Genomic DNA, 18,401 nt, shown 5'->3' with positions numbered 1-18,401 from the left:
ATTCTTACAGTGAGCAGGCTCGCCTCTCCACAGATCAGACCTCTGACATCATGCTTGTTTCTTGCAAAGCTCCATGGAGACAAGCAAGTGGCAGAAGCTGCCCCACCACAAAAAGTTAGAATACATAGTGCATATTTAAAATGAAATAAAATATTTCCCACCAGGTCTGTGCAAAATACCTGATCCTTCAATTATTGTTTTTTATTAGAATGCCTGACCCCAGTTGTAAACAAACATGGGGTGCAGCCACAGACTAGTCCTGTACAATCCTGTAGGAGGAGTTGTTACCATCTTGCAGACAGTGTTGCCAGATTGGGTTGCCCGCCCATCTGGGCAACTTTTGACTACGTCCAGCGGGGAGGGGAAGTGTGGAGTAAGAAAGCTTTCAGAAATATTCGTGTGCATAGGATAGAGGTCTGTGCATATTTGGCTATAGTTGAGCTTAAAATAAACATTCGTAAACTCTTGAATGAGTCCAGTCCGTCAGAATATAAACTGAAAAGTTACAACATAATTACAATCACGAAATGAAAATGTACAACTACGCTTTCTTCACTACAAATATGAATTCACAGACGCGACTTTACTGTCAAAAATATGTCATCATTCACAGGTATTATTTATTGAGCAGAAGAAACAGAAGGCACAGAGATGCCGGACTTTTGCGCCACATACGGACTGAACCAGGACTGAACCAGGACTAAACCAGGACTAAACCAGGACTGAAATATGACTAAACCAGGACTGAACCAGGACTGAGTGTCAGGATGGGCCCCGAGTTGCGCCGCGTAGTTGGGCGAAAGACCGTCGCCCGATTGTGCTTTGCGGACACCCTGCTCCGTGGGCTCGGGGTTCTCCCTTTCTCTCTATCAAGTCCAAAATTAGTCCTGGTTTAGACCTGGTTTAGACCTTGTTTAGTCCTGTTTGTCATAGTTCAGTGTTCAATTCTGGTTCAGTCCGTATGTGGCCAGCATCTCGATCGATGTTTCTTCTACTTAATAAATAATGCCTGTGATGTGATGACGTATTTTTAACAGTAAAGTCAATTTGAATTAATATTTGTACTGAAGAAAGCATAACAGTAAATTTTAATTTCATGATCGTAATTACTGATGTCATAACTTTTCAATTCATATTCTGATGGATAAAACACACAATACATTTAATGTACGACTGCACTCATTCAAGAGTTAATGAATATTTATTTTATGCTCAACTACAGTCAAATGCATAGATTTTTATCCTATGCACATGAAAATCTCTGAAAGCTTTCTTACTCCACAGGGAAGTCTTAGGCGGGTGTATAATATTTGGGCTACTTTCAACAAGTTTGGGTGTTTTTTGTTTTCACACCAATCAATGCAAAACGCAATAATGCAATAAAGCGAGGAACCATATGGGACTTTCACTCCTGTGCAGTCTTATGAAGGTGCTCCGGCCTCAGTACAATTGAATGGACGTCCTCTACGTTCAGACCTCCCGGTGTTCAGCTGTTGCACAGATTAAATTCTTTGATGTTTGAGTTTCAGGCTCTGTGTTTGCCAGCTGTTCTTGCAGTAGCCAAGGCTATAGCAGACCATAGCAGACCATTGGTTTTACATAATATGTTTTCTCAATCCTGGCAATCCTGTTTTTTGTTTTGTTTTGTTTTTTAGTTTTTTTTAAACCAATAGTACCAACAAGCTACAACATTTTTATTCACATTTTAGGCTAAATGACTTTTTTTCTGGTGATAAATGAAAATACAGTTTTACATTTAACTTGTTTTCCCAATACTGGCAATGTTTTTGTTTTGTTTTTGCTTTGTTTGTTTTTTTAAAGCCCAACAATGAATTGCATACGTTTATTCAAAGATTAAATGTTTTCTGTGACAAAACGCTGTTGGGCAGTTTTTGTTGAAGGGGGCGGGTTTTCGAACGTGATTGGGCGGAAATCACTAAACCCAATCTGGCAACCCGCGTGCAGCTGCACACCAGGGCTGTTTAAATTCACTTTTATATCTCACAAAAAGAAACAGGAGTGGTAAGGCTTTTACTCTTTGAGTATAAATGCATTTTAAAAATATAGGCTATATTTGTTATTACAGAGTTATTACAAGAGAACTGCATCCTATTTAGCTACATATTTATATTTACAAATTCGTATCGTATTTGTGTTTCTTTGAACGTGCTTTGTTACTTTCCTATTAATATTTCCTTTGTAAATAGATCAGAGGTGGATCATGGATCATAGTGAGTGAGAGGGATGGTAATATTTCTTAGCAGTCCATTGCAAAAGAACAAGAATCTAACAATGCTAACAAAGAAAGTTAAGCGATATATTATCTCTGATGTGGCTTGTTGCATGTACAGAGCTCCTCGGGGTGTTTGTCGCGCTCACAGGTTCACTCTTTTATTGTTTTATTTTCTCTGGTGCTGAGGCTGTTTTCTTCCGGGAGAAAGCTAAAGCTAAAGCTAAAGCTAATGCTAACCCGTGTACATTGTGTGCACTTCCACATGTGTGGTCCCCAGGGTTCCCACGGTCATGGAAATCCTGGAAAAGTCATGCAAATTGAAAATGGCATTTTCAAGGCCTGGAAAAGTCATGGAATTTTGTAAATTCACTGAAAGTTTTGGAAAAGTCAGGGAATTTTAGTATTTCTTAAACGTAACTACAGCGTTCTGTTGTTATCATGAGGCTATTATGATTATATGAACATATGCGTCTTTTGTTTAAAAGAGACGACACTTAATGCACTGACAGTATTTGAATGTAAAAAAAAAAAGATAATATCATAACCATAAGGTGAGTGCAAAGGGTTAACATTTAATTTTTAGCCCTAAAAGTCTGATCAATTCTACACATATAGGGTGCCATAAAGTCATGGAAAATTCACATTAGGTCATGAAAAAGACGTGGAAAAATTTAGAAATTTTGACAGTGTAAAAGAGTGGGAACCCCAGGTCCCGTATGTACACTTCCATACAGACTGTGGTCCTCTTTTTGCACTTTCATACAGTCTGTGGTCTGCACTGTTTTGGTTTAGCTTTACAGTGTTTGCTTATTGGTCATACATCCCCGTTTGTTTCTCCCTATAAAATATATTTAGAGGCTTGTCTTAAATGTCTTAAGTCGATGTATTACTATTATGTACTATTAAAGGTACTTTTCTGGTGGAAGCTCCGCCACCTGCTTGTCTCCATGGAGATGTTATTGTTTTGTCTGGAATGTCCCCGTATGGCATTAAACGTATCGATTTTGCATTTACTCAATAACATAGGTTTTTATCAACCTAAAAACTTGCAGTCTTACTTAGAGATGAATAGTGTAATGCCATATTGTGGAACATTCCAGGTAATACATCTCAATGGAGAGAAGCATGTGATGGACCATCTACCTGAAAAGATATGCAATGCACCTTTAAGGTATTTCAAATTAGAATTAAGTCCAATTTAATTAACTACATGTTTATTACAATTATAGTTTGCCAGCAGAGGGCACAAAGACTGTATTGATACACTGAGGAGTGAAACAGTAACTCAACTAATTTAATAGTAGCTTCTAGTGTCAAATTAATCATTTGTCTGGTGAAGCCAATTGGAGAGCTTAGGTCATTAGAAAGAGAGTGGTGGTGCTGGAGTGTGTGAACTTTAAAAACACAGAGGAGCACCCCATTGGCACCCAACTGATATTAAATTGTGGGGTCAGGTGTTGTGAGTCCTCAAGAGCAAGCCAGTCTAAATAAACAGGTCCAATGGGCCAATGTTTTGTCTGCATTAATGTTCAGAATAGTACATTTTGAGCAATATAGTACTTTAAACTAGTGTTGTCACTGACACCAAGACGTAAAAATTTATTCTGATACTACATAAGACTTGATAGAAATTTTGATACATGGTAATAAACAAACAAATTTGTGGACAACAGGTATTCAGGCTATGTAACACTTAGGGTTAGGTTAGTAGTTTCTACATCAGCAGTATCTTTCATATCATACCATGTGATCCTAAAACAAGTTAGGATAGGTCCAATTTTTGTTCTTTCGGTATCAATTCCTGTTATCTATTTCACCTATCTATTTCAGTAGTAATCCAATGAGGTTCATTTTGTCTTCTGATAGTTTATGTTATTAGGTTCTTTTTCAGACCATGAGTTTGTTTTCATACCTGACAGTTTTAACTGTTCACTAGCGGTCTTCCTCAGAGTGGTCACATGATGTTGCTATAACATGTTTGGTCAGCTGATTTAAACACGTTTTGGTGCCGTCTTTCTACCGGTGGACGCAGGATGACAGCGCTATTTGCAGTCCAACTTCCTTAGGACAGTATCCCAGGTGTGTGAGAGTAAAAAAGCCTCCCTTAAAGAGGCAATCGAAATATGGAAATGTGTCCACCAGACTATAAACCGGGACAATGGTACTTTTTTACTCGCACACACCTGGGATACTGTCCTGAAGAAGTCGGACTGCAGATGGCGCTGTCATCCTGCCTCCTCCAGTACAAAGACAGCACCAAAACCTGTATAAATCAGCTGACCGAACCCGTCACAGCAACATCATGTGACCACTCTAAAGAATACTGCTGGTGAGCAGTCGAAACTGTCCGGTATGAAAACAAACACTTGGTCTGAAAAAAGAACCTAATAACATATTTCAATAGTAATTTTAGTATTGATATGTATCTGGGTGTAACATTTTCTTTTACTTTAAACAAAAGTCAATTAAACCTTTGTATGACATGTTTTTGTTTTTTGTTTTTTTTAGGACGCAATGCGCACCAGAGAGAGAGTGCCATCAACTGGGAGAGAAAGGAGCCGAGAGGGTGAGCCCAAAAGATGGGTTAGTCCTCGGAAAAAACTAAAGACCAATTATATCTCCTCAGAAGGGAGTGAAGACAGTGACATTGTGGAGGAGGATGAGGAGAACTCTGAAGAAATGCTATCTAGTAAGTAGCAAAATATGTCATTTGAAGTTGACATTGGAGCTGTGTGGCAAATATAGCTTTGAAAAATAGGGTGGCCTCAATGGGATGTGACCTGTGGAACCAAAAAGGGCATCTTACATGTAGAAAATCTAGAAAGTGGTAAGCATGAACTCCTGCAGAATCTCTGAAATGGTTCAGTTCGTTTGCATGACCTTTCCATGTCCGGACCATCTCACCAGGCCAGGAGGACTGTATTGAGTCTGAGGGCCGCTGGTTTTCTCCCAGTGGATTTGAGCAGTTTGGAGGCAAAGGGTCACATAAAAAATGGAAAAATACAATTACCTACAAGAACCAACCACTGAATTTTTGGATTGATGTGGGTTTACTTGAAATTATTACAATCTGTAAGTCCAAATATTATTGATACATAATTTAATCATCAAATTATATTCTAACAGCATCGTTACCTTAACCCACTACCCAATAGAAGACGCACATTTAGGGCCTCAGAGGTAAGACTTCTCCACTGTGATGACACTCATTTATTGGAAACCCAATTTTTTTTTTTTTTTTCATTTTACTTTTCAGCCATCAGAACATAAAAAGAGTCACCCTGAAGGTTAAAGAGTTACTATATCCATTTTATGTCCACCACCATCTCCATCTTTGTTTGACATATTGTCTACAAAACATATTCTTATGGGTTTTATTAGAGTCTGAAGACAAAAATAACCATAAGGAAGAAGTGGGACCAGATGAACAGCCAGCAGAGACCAGTGAAGACCACACAGATGGTCAAAATGAAGAACGTAAGTAGGGCTGTCAAAAGTATTGAAAAGTCATATTCTAATGGATAACTACAGAACCAACCTGGACGACAGATGTGAGGTCACATGATAATAATTATTGTGGTATTGAGTTTGAGCATTGTGACAACACTAAACATAAGGCTGTGTTTGTTTATGTATGTTTTGACACTGTCTGATTACATCCTGATTTAATCTCCATAGAGAAAAATGACACCATTGACATTGCGAGCAGAGTGTCACAGAGGAAACCTTTGTTAATTCTTCACAGACTAGACGTAAGTTTATTTGTTTTGAGTTATATGTAAAATACACATAATAACATGTTCTCTCAGCCTCTACAGGGTGATTTTCATCTGCTGTTAAATGATGTAGTGCTACTGCAAAATGGTAAGTTGCTGAATTCTTGTCTTTAGTTTCCAACTACCATCAACTACAGGTCAAAGAAGAGAGATTTATCAAAGATTATTAGAAATACTAAGATGCCATCTTGGAGTAAACCTGCAGTAAATAAAGAGTAAATAAGACAAATGCAAAATATAAGTACAACCAAAAAAAACAGAGTCAGTTAAAATATCCAAGTCAAAATCCACATCGTAAAAATGGTCCCTAAACTGTGAAAATTACAAGATCACTCACTAATCAGTTAGATTAAGTACTACTAACTTTAAGCCATGTTATGTTACCTCTTCAAAAAACATACCTAGAGTTGTGTTTTTATTTTATTATTTATCTCTTTGCATTGCCAAAGCTCATAATGCTCTATTCTACCTTGTGACATCATATTGTGGTAGTTTTCAAGTTAACAGCTACCTTTTTACCATTGGTTCAGTAAAGATTGGCCATTCCAGGACTGAAATTGTTCTAATGATTCTAGTGAAGGTGTATGGAGTGTAAACACACAGTGCAACACTTCCTGTATTACCACATGATATCACAAGGTGGAACAGTGTTTTTTTATTTGAGAGAAGAACACAGCCTAAATATGCAGGGTGCACTAAACTCCAGCTATGTTTTGGATGAGGAAACAACATTGTAACATAGATCTGAAAATAGCATAATTTAGGCCCTTTAAATATTAATGTTAAAGCTTTTTTTCCACTTTATGACAGTGGTACCAGTAAAAGATCTATATTCTATACTATCAAGTACAGTAAATTATGTCAGGACAATCCATTCAAAAAAGTTATTCAAGTTGTGGTCTTCATTCAGGCAGCGGATCTATGTCAACAGAAACACAGAGCAACGAAAAAGTTGATACAAACGAAGACGAGGAAACACAGAGCAAAGAAAATGTTAATACAAATGAAGACAAGGAAATGCGGAGCAAAGAAAAAGTTGACACAAACGAAGATGAGGAAATGCAGAGCAATGAAAACGTTGATACAAATGAAGATGAGGAAATGCAGAGCAATGAAAACGTTGATACAAATGAAGATGAGGAAATGCAGAACAACGAAAACGTTGATACAAATGAAGATGAGGAAATGCAGAGCAAAGAAAAAGCTGACACAAACGAAGATGAGAATCCTGAACCAGTTGAAACCAGTGAGCCCCAAGGAGAGACGTTATTATACTGCAGTGACACTGAAAATGAGGAGCAGGTTGAGGTGGAACACATGCCCATAGAAGATACTGTCATCTTCCAGGACCAAGGAGTTGGCACAATATCATTAGAAGAAATAATAATAGAGAATATTAAGATTTCTCAGATAGATCTGGAGTCAGTGAAAGTAGACGCTACACCACCGAATGTGATAATCGAAGAGTCTGCACAAATCATTGAAAGGTATGAATGTCTTTTATATAGAAGAAAATATTAAATAATTTATTAACTAAACATGTTCTGGTCTCAACTAGGCCTCCTCAGGAAGAAAACCCTAGCACTGTGTTAGATGAGCCTTCAGCAACAGCACAAACAAGCTCTGAAGTGGACTTCATGGATCTTGAACAACTAAAAAAAGAAAAAATTAAATGGCAGATAAAAGTCTTGAAGTTACAAGAGGAGTATTACTCGCTGCAGATACAGAAGTTAAAACAGTGATGCTCTTAAGATCATCTTTGTTATGCCGTATTTTTTAGAACACTTTTTGTCATTTTTATTCCAGAAGGTAGCTGTGACAAGATGTATGTAATGTGTAAAGTTTTTTTGTTCTCTTGTACTTTTACATTAATTAGTTTTTAACGTTTTGAGCTCTTGATTTTTTTTTTGTGTGAAACCAATGCCATTCATTTTGGTACGTATAGGTAAATAGGTACATATTAGGTAGTCAAATGTAACCTGAATCACAGATTTGTAACCATTAAATGTTTCTAAACCTATTGTTTTGGGAAATTTGTTAATTTCATGTTTACACATAATATTCTAAATCATTATTTCCCGAAGACTGGGTTGCGATCCTCAGGTGAGTCGCAAGAGGCCCACCTATCTCACTAGAAATGCTGAAACGTTAAAACATGTTTTGCATAATTTCTAATCTTTTTGTAATAATTTGACTATTATGTTCCAATATTGCTGGTTCAATTATTGTTTTTCATTGTTTAATACTTGAGTAATACTAATTGTTCAGTCATCAATAAAATATCCTCATCAGTTCAGTAATGGTCAAATCCACCTTTATTTTGTGATATATGAATAATGTCTATTGACTTGGGTTGCGAAGGTTTGTAACTTTTAAAATATGGGTCCCCAGAAAAAAAGTTTGGGAAACACTGTTCTAAATGGTAGGCCTTTAACAGTGTACCTAATGATTAAAGTTAGTTCACAAGTCTGATTTTATTTCAGCTAATCCCAAACCTCAACCATGTAACGGCTATGAAAAGAAAATCCAGAATCACAACACTTAAAATTTTCTCAAGTTCTCCAGCTTTATTCAATCATGTTTTCATCATCTTCCTCTTCATCATCTTCATCAAAATACTTTTCCTCTGCGTCTCTACTGACAATGTCCAAATTGTCATAGTCTGGGTTTTCGTCCACCTCACTGTAAAGCACAGACAATTTATCGGATATCAGAATTGAAAAGTTACAACAGAGAAAACCCTTCACCCTCCCGTTACAGCACACACAATAGAGCGGAAAAAGTAGGAACCTGTAGTCAAAGTCTTTGTCTTTGCCGTCCAAGAAGCGCTGGTGCATTTGACTGATGAACTCCTCTCGAAGCTGAGCCTTCTCCTCTGCACTGGGCTCCCACTCCTTCTCCTGACCTTGTATATCTGAAGCAGAAATAAGAAGACATACTGCACATGAGAATACCCTCAAGAATCCTTTCCATCTTGAACCTGAGAAACAGACTGTCTCACCATCATCATCTTCTTCCTCCTCCTCCTCCTCCTCCTGTGCTCCATCCTCTCTCTCCTGCTCCTCCTGCAGTCTGTTCTGTAGCAGACGCTCTTGGTAAGAGTCGAGGAGGAGGTGAGCGAGCCCCCCTGATCCTTCTGACGCACCTTCCTGCATGACCTCTTGTGAGCGTTCCAGCACCTGCAACAAAATTTTACTCTTTATCGCAAGTATTGCTCAAGTAAGACAGTCACACACAAACTACACTGTCAGCCAGTCGGAGGTGAGTAAATTAGTAAAAATATATATTGAATATTCAAATAAAACTCAACTCCAAATGATATTAATTTAAAGGTGCACTATGTAACTTTTTGGTTGGGGGTCCGTCACCTTTTGGTTCCACAGTATGACATTTAACAATTCTACCATACATTTATTCAGTTACAGGTGGTTTTACTGCTCAGAAATACCTAGAAAAACTGGGATTCTGACTGTGAGCGGGGTCACCTCTCCACAGATTTTACCAATAACTTGTCCTGGTTTGGTCTCAGTGAAGATTGAAAGGTTTAATATGATACTGTGAAACAAAGTGATAACATTTCCATGGAGAAAAGCTGCACAATGGACCTTTAAAGTCATATTCGTCAAGAAGAAGCTTAAAGTAGTGACCCTAAAAGAAAAAAGGCTGAACTAATGCTGCTAAAAATACATTTCTGTTTACTCAAGTACTCAGTTACTTCTAAATAAAACCCGTTCACTAATAAATGTTTACCTCCTCATCAGTTAGGTACTGGCCAATGTACTGTTCATAAAGGAGTGGTTCCCTTCTCCGCATCTGCTCGTCACTAAAATAGCCACCCGCTGCAAACAAACAAAAAAATGATAAAGTTTTATGGAGCAAAGTATTTACAGACACTTAAATCCAGCTACTTACCTTTCTGCAAGGATCGGAGGGCGGCATAGCGGTGGTTTTTGACCCTTGTTTTGTTGGTGCATCCTGTCGCTCGCCTCTCTATGACTTTACTGTAGTGTTGTGTTCTTGGGTCTGAGCTGACATGGGCAAAGGCCGCCAGATGCTCGGGTTTCAAATTATTCTAAAAATCCAAACAGTCATATTTTCAAACCATTAAAAAGATAAGACATGTTTATTGATACGCAAAGGGCCCATATATCACTATTTTATGATCTATGTTTTAATGTTGTATCTTCATCAAAAACATACCCAGAGTTCTTAAAAGACTTGTGATGCCATACAGGAAGTTCCCCACTGTGTTTTTAAACTCCATACACCATCATTTGGATAATTTCAGCCCTGAAATTATCTAAACTACCGCCTCATAACATCACAAGGTGGAAGAGAGCATTTTGAGCTTTGGAGATGTAGACAGATTAAATGTATTAATATATTTTTGATGACATAACTATGGGAAAATATTTATTGTCCTAACAAGTCCTTGAGTTGTACAGAGAGGTGGGAGACTCTGGATGTCTGAGGCAGAAGAAGTCTACTCAACACTGCGCGTTAGTATTGACTACTATGTTACTATACTTCCACACAAGGACGTTTAAATAGCAACTAAGAAGGACATTTTGGAGACAATCTGGCCGAGATAAAATGAGAAGAGCATAGCATATCGCTTCTGGGAGACGAGTTGACCAAGGAAACTGATAAAGTTAAAGGACAAATTCTGTAATGATTTGATGACACCAAAGCTAAACACAGAGAAATGTCAACAATGAACTGAAGGTGTCCTTGCTATAACTATGGTGGGGATGCAAAATTCCACAAGAGTAACGACATACTAATATGACTAAAAGCCCAAAATAGGGGTGTGCAAAAATATTGAAATATCGATATATTGTTTCATTTAATGTGACGACACAGTATTGATATCATGGACTGCTGTATCAATATATCATGAGTATTTTTTGGTATATTTTACTAAATTATTTTGTTACAGCGCTACAGTTTTGTTGCTTGTTTAGACTACGTTTATATGATGACGGCCTGCACAGAAGACGCAAAAATGGCGTCGCATCTTCACTTTTTATTCCACATTTAAGACGAGCATTTTCGGGAGGAAATCTGTGTGCATACGGTGACGCAAAAGTGTGGGAAATTCAATTGGGTATGCATGCCATCCGACATGTTTGTTTCTGTGTACTGTTCATACGTGACGTAAATGTGTAAGCGACATGAACAGATTTGACCAGAGTTCTGCGTCTTGGGCAGTGTAGATGGAAATGCTACGGTGGAGCGTATTCATCTTTTCCACTCTGGAGGGTGGTTTCAGTTTTTTGGATTTTTAAGCCCTAATAACGCTGTCACCGTCTAAACAAAAGGCACTTCCGATACCCGCAAGCATTCTCATGTAAACAGGCCCTTAGAGGAAGGAAACTTGTTCATGCAACACATTTGACATTTTCACTCTTTTAATGAGTAAAATGGGCGTGTTTCATATTCTCTTTGCACAAGAAGTGGTTTAACAAAGACTTTTAGTACCACAGCCATGATTTAGCCTTTTTTTTAATTGAACCATATCGAATTGATTTGAAATACACTGTATCGAATTGAAAGTGCACTATGTCGAGATATATATCGTATGTCTTGAGGTATGTATCATATTGGCAACTTCTTAATGATACCCAGCCCTTAGCCAGGCTGGGGCTCTACTCAGTTTCATTTCTCTCCAACTACTTGGTCAGGAATCAAAATACACTAGACAATTCGCAAAACCCCCGGGAGTATGAGTTTGGGCACCAGCCAATCAACAAAGAACCATACACTCTGTGTTGTCAACGATTCCTGAGGATTTAAAGCCGGAACAAAGAGAATGTTTGGTGTTTTATCGAGGAGAAAGACGTTATTGTCCTTCTTCCTACGGGATTTAGGAAAAGCTTTATATACCAGTTAGCCCTGTTAGCGGCGCATTACATACGTCACGACCAAACAACGGAGACTGGTTAAATGAAAAAAAGTACCTGCCTACCGTCGAGCAAACGAATCATAACGCTGTGTGGTCAGACGATTTCTACAAAGTGAAACCGGCTGGTGAATCAGGCTACCCAGTCCTAGCTCAAAAGAGTCCATTTTGCCTAATATAGGATTTTTAAGTAAAATTCAGTTCACCCCAAACATTTTTTCCTTCAACTCCACCTGGTGCATACATACATACATGGTACTTCTCTAAAAACACGAGTGGTCGGCTCTTGTACTGTTGCAGCAGCTCTTCTCTGCGCTGATCCAGGGTCAGCTCAGCCTCTCCTATCTGTTGGCTCTTCACATGGCTTCCACTTTGGGCTATAACCTCCACCATGGCTTTTACGCACAGATTCTGATTCACAAAACAACATTAGTGATATAAATGGACACTGTTTTTTACAGAATGTACATGAATGAAACACAACAGTACCTCATGCTGCAGCTGATGTCCAGAGTCTGCGCAGCTGGAGCTTGGTTTACTCGTAGGGAACACTTTTATAGCTTCTTTAGGCGTGTCTGGTTGTTCTACCGGTGTTTCGTGGATATCTAAACGCGTTTTCTCTTTTTTCTCTTTAGGTTTTCGGGGCTCTAATATTTCGCCCCACATTTTTATTTTCATTTGGCCTACAAATATCCCCCAGAAAACCCCAATTCAATCGGGTGTATGTTAAATAAAGTAGGAAAGTGCTAGCGATACGGGTCCAAAGACAGTGGTCACAAAAAGAAATTAAACCTAAAACAAATATTTTGACGGGTGTCTTACGATTGTTTTGGTTTTGGATCCGCCATGCTGGTCCTTCATCAAAAACGCTCCCCCCGGTCACCAGCAGCACTTTTGTTCCGCTTTTGCAACAGAGCGCCATCTGGTGGTTGGCTTTAAGCATTAAAAACTGCCAAAAAAAGGCATAAAGTAAAAAAATAAATAAATAAATTTTGAAATATAAATATAATAAACAAACATACTGCAAAAGTTATTGTTTCAGTGTGGTACATTTTGGTTTGTTGGCCTTCTATAGACTACATTTAGGTGGTCTATAGGCAAACTTTATCCATACATAAGAGATACACTCACATAATTTATCATTTGACAGTTTGTTTGATATCGTTACCCATGAATAATTCTTAGTGAAAATCTTCAACAGCAGATTGCACTATAAAGGATTATGCAGCTGGTCATGTGACAGTACCCAGTTTTACTCACCTTCTCCTCAGCCGTGGGCGTGTTTGAAGTTTAAGGAGGATTCTATCTAAGAAGGCCTTGGCGCTCTGCCTGATTGCTCTCAGTATAATTCAGTGGGGTTTTCACTCACATATTCTCCTCATACAATCTTAGGTTGAGAACTATTTCTCCAGCGCCATTTCATTCATGGACTGGTCCCCTCCACAAGCAGCACATCTCATATCTGAGGTGCACACACTGTAGATTTGGCCAGTGTATTTAGGATGTCTCGGCTTGATTGGCTTGCTTGTAAGTGATGTGAACGAACATAAACTTGAAAACAAAGTTGCATAATAAAATGTTCAAACGACAATGTGATTTAGTGTGTAAATGTGTGTAAAAGTGGAATCTGTAGCACTTTAAATAGTCATAATAATTGTACTAAAAATAAAAGGCCAATATAAGTTATAAAGACAGTGTTCATTTTTGCATGGCATGTTTGATTAACCTTGTTTGCTTCTGTATGAAATAGCATATAAAAATAGAATACAGAACATTCTGTGTTCTTCTGCAATAGTTTATTGTGTTTTGTGCAGTGGTTTACAGTGAGCTGGACACTGATTGTGAACCTTCGGCTCAAATAACACCCTGACAGGGTAGATTTATGGAGCTGTGGTTCATAGTACTAGACTAGTGTAGCACCAATGTCTGTTTCTCCATGTTCATGCATGCTGCTGATTTCTACGTAATCTTCTTATGATCATCACTCGGACTGCATGGTTACTATGGCAACTACGTTTAGTCCATCGTCAGTCCTCAGAGATTTCATACAATATGCAGTCAATCAAAGATTAAATGTGTTGCATGTGAATGTTGCCAATGCCCCAGTCACACCATCTGTTGAACCAAATAATGTACCCTTATACATATATGCATTTTATATTTTGATAAATTCCCCCAATTTTTAATGATTAACCCACATTAAATCTGTTTTGAAGAATCTATTATTCAGAAACACATTTTCCTCTGAGTTTGAAAGGGATTGTCTCCACCTTATGGCCAAAATAAATGCTGCACCCAGTACATTAGAGGATACTATTTTCAAACCATGAGCACTAAAGTTGAACTGATTGCTGCTTGGGTGTCCATAATTAAAACCATGTCATGGCGTATGTGGGAGTAAGCAGAGCCTACACTTGCTGATCTGGTCTGAATATAGCCAGTGGCCAGCTGTTGGTGCTAAACAGAGTGGACAGGTTAAAAGCAAAGGGAGATGTAATATCAGAGCTGTGCTGGGATCACACGCACAGATGACACGTGAACTAAAGATATTCATTCAATATAAAGCTGACAAACATACATCAAACACAAAACTAACCATAATGTTGACCGCACATTGCACTTCCATATTTGTGCTCAAACAGTCACAGGTTTTTGAGGGTGTGAAATTTACTATCATTATTTTTAATAGTGTGCAGGGAACAAAATGCATCCTAGTAACTTTTTCTAACAATAACTTGGACCTGACTGGCAGCTGGATCAATAGTTAATAACTATTTTTAGAACATGTGAGTCTAAAAAAGCTCTGAATCTGAATCTGAATAGCTTAAAATGTACAACTTAACTAAACAAATGTATTACCTGTGTCTGCGCTACATGAAATTATCTCCAGGAAGACCTCCCTGACCCTTGACCTCGAGCCTGATTGTTTCCTCCTGGTGACAAAAGAGTTGTTTGTTTTTTTTATACTCATAGTGATGGCTTGGATTATAGACAACAGAAATACACACTGCTACTTTTCTGCCATTTTACTTTACATTTTATAATCTAATTAAGGATAAATAAACACATATCTGTATAAAAAAAACTTGGCCCACTTGTTTGTAAATGGGACATCACATTTGAATAAAACTTGATACTTGTGTAATACTTATTAGTACTTTTTTCCACAAAATAATCCAACAAATACATCTGCATCTTTAGTTTGTATCTTCTAACTGACTGATTGACTGATCATTTCATATCTTGAAATAACATAGCATATACAGTAGCTACTAGGGATGTAACAATAACCGAAATATCGTGATATCGTATTGTCAAAGTTCTCACAATAATATCGTGGACTATCACAATATATGGAATTGTAAGTCTCTTTGCTTAAATTAAGAGTTAGGGTGCAGCAATAACTAAAAAAAAGACAGAGGGAACTACATAGACCATGATCCTTTGCTCCATTTCAGTGCAGACTACATGAAAGAAATAACAATTCTAAGCACTTTTAAGTCTTAGTTCTTTGGATTAAGTCTTGTCAAGGCATTTTAAGAAGAAAACGTATTATTATTAACGTATTAAAGTATTAAATATTAACAGTTTTGTTAGCTCCACAAAATATCACAATAAATATCGCACCGTGAGATGTATATCGTGAAAATATCGTACCGAGAGATTTGGATATTGTTACATCCCTAATCGTGAGCCTCCACACCATATCCTCAGCTTTTCCACGATATCGCAGTAAATATCGTACGTGACAATATCATATCGTGAGACTTGGATATCGTTACAGCCCTAGTAGCGACCTCTTTAAAACAATAGAAAAACCCAAAGTTTGCATAAATCGTGATAAAATAGAAATGGTGATCTCCAAGAAAATTGTGTTATAAAGTTTTTTCTCCCTCCCCATAATCATATAATTTAATTTTTTGCAGTACAAGCCCGTATGATAACATTTGAACTATAATTGTGATACAAGAACTGGCTACTAAAATGTTTAATTGTGCTATTTATTTATTTACTGCTGGACAAATATTTCACACCAAGCTGGGATGGTTCTGCATGTGTGTCAATGGAGGAACGTTCAGCAGTTACCATGGTGTCACTATGCCAAATCATCTCACCTGTTGGAAGTCATTTCTGTGTGGTCAGGGTTAAAGTAAAGCTCAGATTACAGTCTAACGAGTAACAAAGCTTCAGACAGAGCAGTGCCCTCAGTTAGCGCCACGTCTACAGGGAGTGTTGACGACATCGGCTGCAAAAAGTATCAGCCCCCGCACATGGACCTGACCACCTACAGCGCGCAGAGATTATCCTTATAGCCTTACCTCCTGCAGGGTCTTATCTGGACCGAGCTCTGCCGCCCCCTACTGCCCAGGCCAACAAAATAAAAAAAACAGATCATCACACATAACTCAAATCCTCGCTTTGGTTGATCGTTTTTCTCATCACGACCGGCTGCATGTCCGGCGTAATTCGAACAGACAGAAGGGAAATGTGGAGGTTTTTTTCACCTTCAAAGAGCCTTCACTCGCCTCCAGTGCCATGTGAATTATCTGATGCAGCCGGGACAGGACTTTAATAATGGAGATGAATGGGAGAGTCAATGGAAAAGAACAGTGCATAGTCTGTTGTGGTACACTGAGTAGTCGCAGTAGCGTATAGATTACTGACATCCGCCCACAAGCTACAGTATGTATGGTACACACTTCATCCTGTTTAGAGGACATACGAAAATTTCAGACTCAATTTCGATACTAAGGAATATACCCGATGCTCAGTACTGATTCCGATATCACTATGATAATTAAAAACACTATTTTTTAATTAGAGTGTTTTTAATGATTTTCAACATTAAAGGCCTCATTTTATGCTATTTTTTGATCAGTTATAATGTTTTAGTTTTTTTCATTCATGTTTAACACACAAACCCTGCAGGCTGAGTTCTTCTCGCAAACAAAAACACTTTGTTCTAAGTCTGTGCAATTAACTAAATTTTGATTGTGATGTCGATTTGTGTGTCAAACGATCTCCAAACTCATATAATCGAGTTGAATTGATTTAAAGCTTAACAAAGTTTATTTTGGGATATTTTTATATGAGTAAGTATATTTATTTAATTTTTTAAATATAGAGATTGTAGAACAGCTGGATATATAGTTTATTTTGGATACATTGATGTTTTTCTATGCCTTATATCATGTTCAAGATTATTATTATTATTATTATTATTATTATGTAAGTTTTATAGTTTTTTCTTTTTTTTTTTTAGTTTATTATATAAGTTTATTTGGATGTTTCCTTAAATGATAAATTGCAGTAATCAACAGATACATAAAGGCAATTATTTTACATTGCTCATCACAACTATAATCTCCAAAATAAAATAAAAATAAAAAATCAATCATTCTGAAAAGGAGTGGGGAGAAGCCACGTTTATCTACCCCCATGCCCTTTTATAATCCCATTAAAGCAATAATGTGCTTCTGCAAGACTCTTATAGTAAGTCACATTACTCCAGATAGTGCACACTATATTTTATTCATTTTATGTTTTAAGTCGCAAAACTGCTCTAAGGTACATATTGGTAGTCTGTATTTATTTTCAATTTGAAGAGAGAGAGAATTTGATTTGAGAGAGAAATGCTGAATAAATGCATTGTGTAACTAAAAAAATAATCATTTGAATAATCATGAATTCAATATTGACCAAAATAATTATGATAATGATTTTTTACACGAGCAGCTCTACTATGTTTCATCTTGTGATGTCATGATGTAAAACAGAACAGCTCCCCTGTGTTTTTAAACTTCACACACCTTCACTAGAATCAAAGAAAGCGTTTTGAGCTTTGGAGATGTAGACTAATAATAATAAGGGATTATTCAAACATGTGTGAATTAAAAACAAAACACAACCCCAGGTCTGTTTTTGAGGAGGTCTTAAAGCTCGCAAAAGTCAATTTAGTGTAATGTATGACCTTTAAATAGTACTTTCTTTAATATTACTATGGGGATTTATATCTGTGTAATCAATCTATGGTCCAGGAAGGTTCTATAGCGGTCCAAGAAAGGTTCGTTTCTGTCCTGTGAATCAGATTTTTTTAGTACTGATACCTGCTCAAATGAGTATCTAATTTCGGTACTAGTTTTAGTGTTGATTAATATCTGATTTTGATACTTGTGACGACCCTAAGCTGGAGTAGATATCTAATCGTAGTAGTAACTATCAAAAAAGTTCACTATATCAACTTTTTACTTCCTCAACATAAATCATAAAATTCACCTCGCCATAGATTTTCACACTCAGGCTGATATTGTCTGCGTGCGGGGCAACAAAAAGTCAAAACTGACAAAACAAATAAAAAAGTTGTAGCAGTTTGTCATTGATGAAGAGTCGTGTTTGTGCGGCGAGGCGGAGAGTTGTATTGTGATTGTGAGGTATATAAGTCTAGGGTGCCATCAGGGGTGCTAAGCGAGGAGAATTCTCGAGGGAGGGT

The 18,401-nt window shown here is 37.5% G+C and overlaps 2 protein-coding genes across 2 annotated transcripts; one reads left to right on the top strand and one right to left on the bottom strand.

Moving 5' to 3' along the window:
- The first annotated feature begins 1,934 nt into the window (after positions 1-1,934).
- On the top strand, positions 1,935-8,305 carry LOC110155770 (trichohyalin-like). Its single transcript, XM_020919929.2, has 11 exons — positions 1,935-2,022; positions 4,742-4,922; positions 4,992-5,060; positions 5,141-5,277; positions 5,360-5,413; positions 5,490-5,520; positions 5,615-5,710; positions 5,912-5,985; positions 6,043-6,097; positions 6,920-7,496; positions 7,568-8,305. The coding sequence occupies exons 2-11, from the start codon at positions 4,748-4,750 to the stop codon at positions 7,749-7,751; spliced, it is 1,452 nt and encodes a 483-aa protein (XP_020775588.2). The 5' UTR covers positions 1,935-2,022; positions 4,742-4,747; the 3' UTR covers positions 7,752-8,305.
- Positions 8,306-8,550: 245 nt separating this feature from the next.
- Positions 8,551-12,785, bottom strand: ccdc97 (coiled-coil domain containing 97). Its single transcript, XM_020919939.2, has 7 exons — positions 12,401-12,785; positions 12,164-12,322; positions 9,922-10,081; positions 9,760-9,848; positions 9,011-9,188; positions 8,800-8,923; positions 8,551-8,691 (listed from the first exon to the last, which is right to left on the bottom strand). Exons 1-7 carry the CDS (start codon positions 12,587-12,589, stop codon positions 8,577-8,579), a joined length of 1,014 nt encoding a protein of 337 aa, XP_020775598.2. The 5' UTR covers positions 12,590-12,785; the 3' UTR covers positions 8,551-8,576.
- Between the last annotated feature and the right edge of the window lie 5,616 nt (positions 12,786-18,401).

Source organism: Boleophthalmus pectinirostris, unplaced genomic scaffold (assembly GCF_026225935.1).
Source record: "Boleophthalmus pectinirostris isolate CB_2022bp ecotype Guang Dong unplaced genomic scaffold, ASM2622593v1 HiC_scaffold_17, whole genome shotgun sequence".
NCBI lineage: Eukaryota > Metazoa > Chordata > Actinopteri > Gobiiformes > Gobiidae > Boleophthalmus > Boleophthalmus pectinirostris.
Note: the sequence above shows the minus strand (reverse complement) of the source record. Positions and strands in the feature narration are given on the sequence as shown.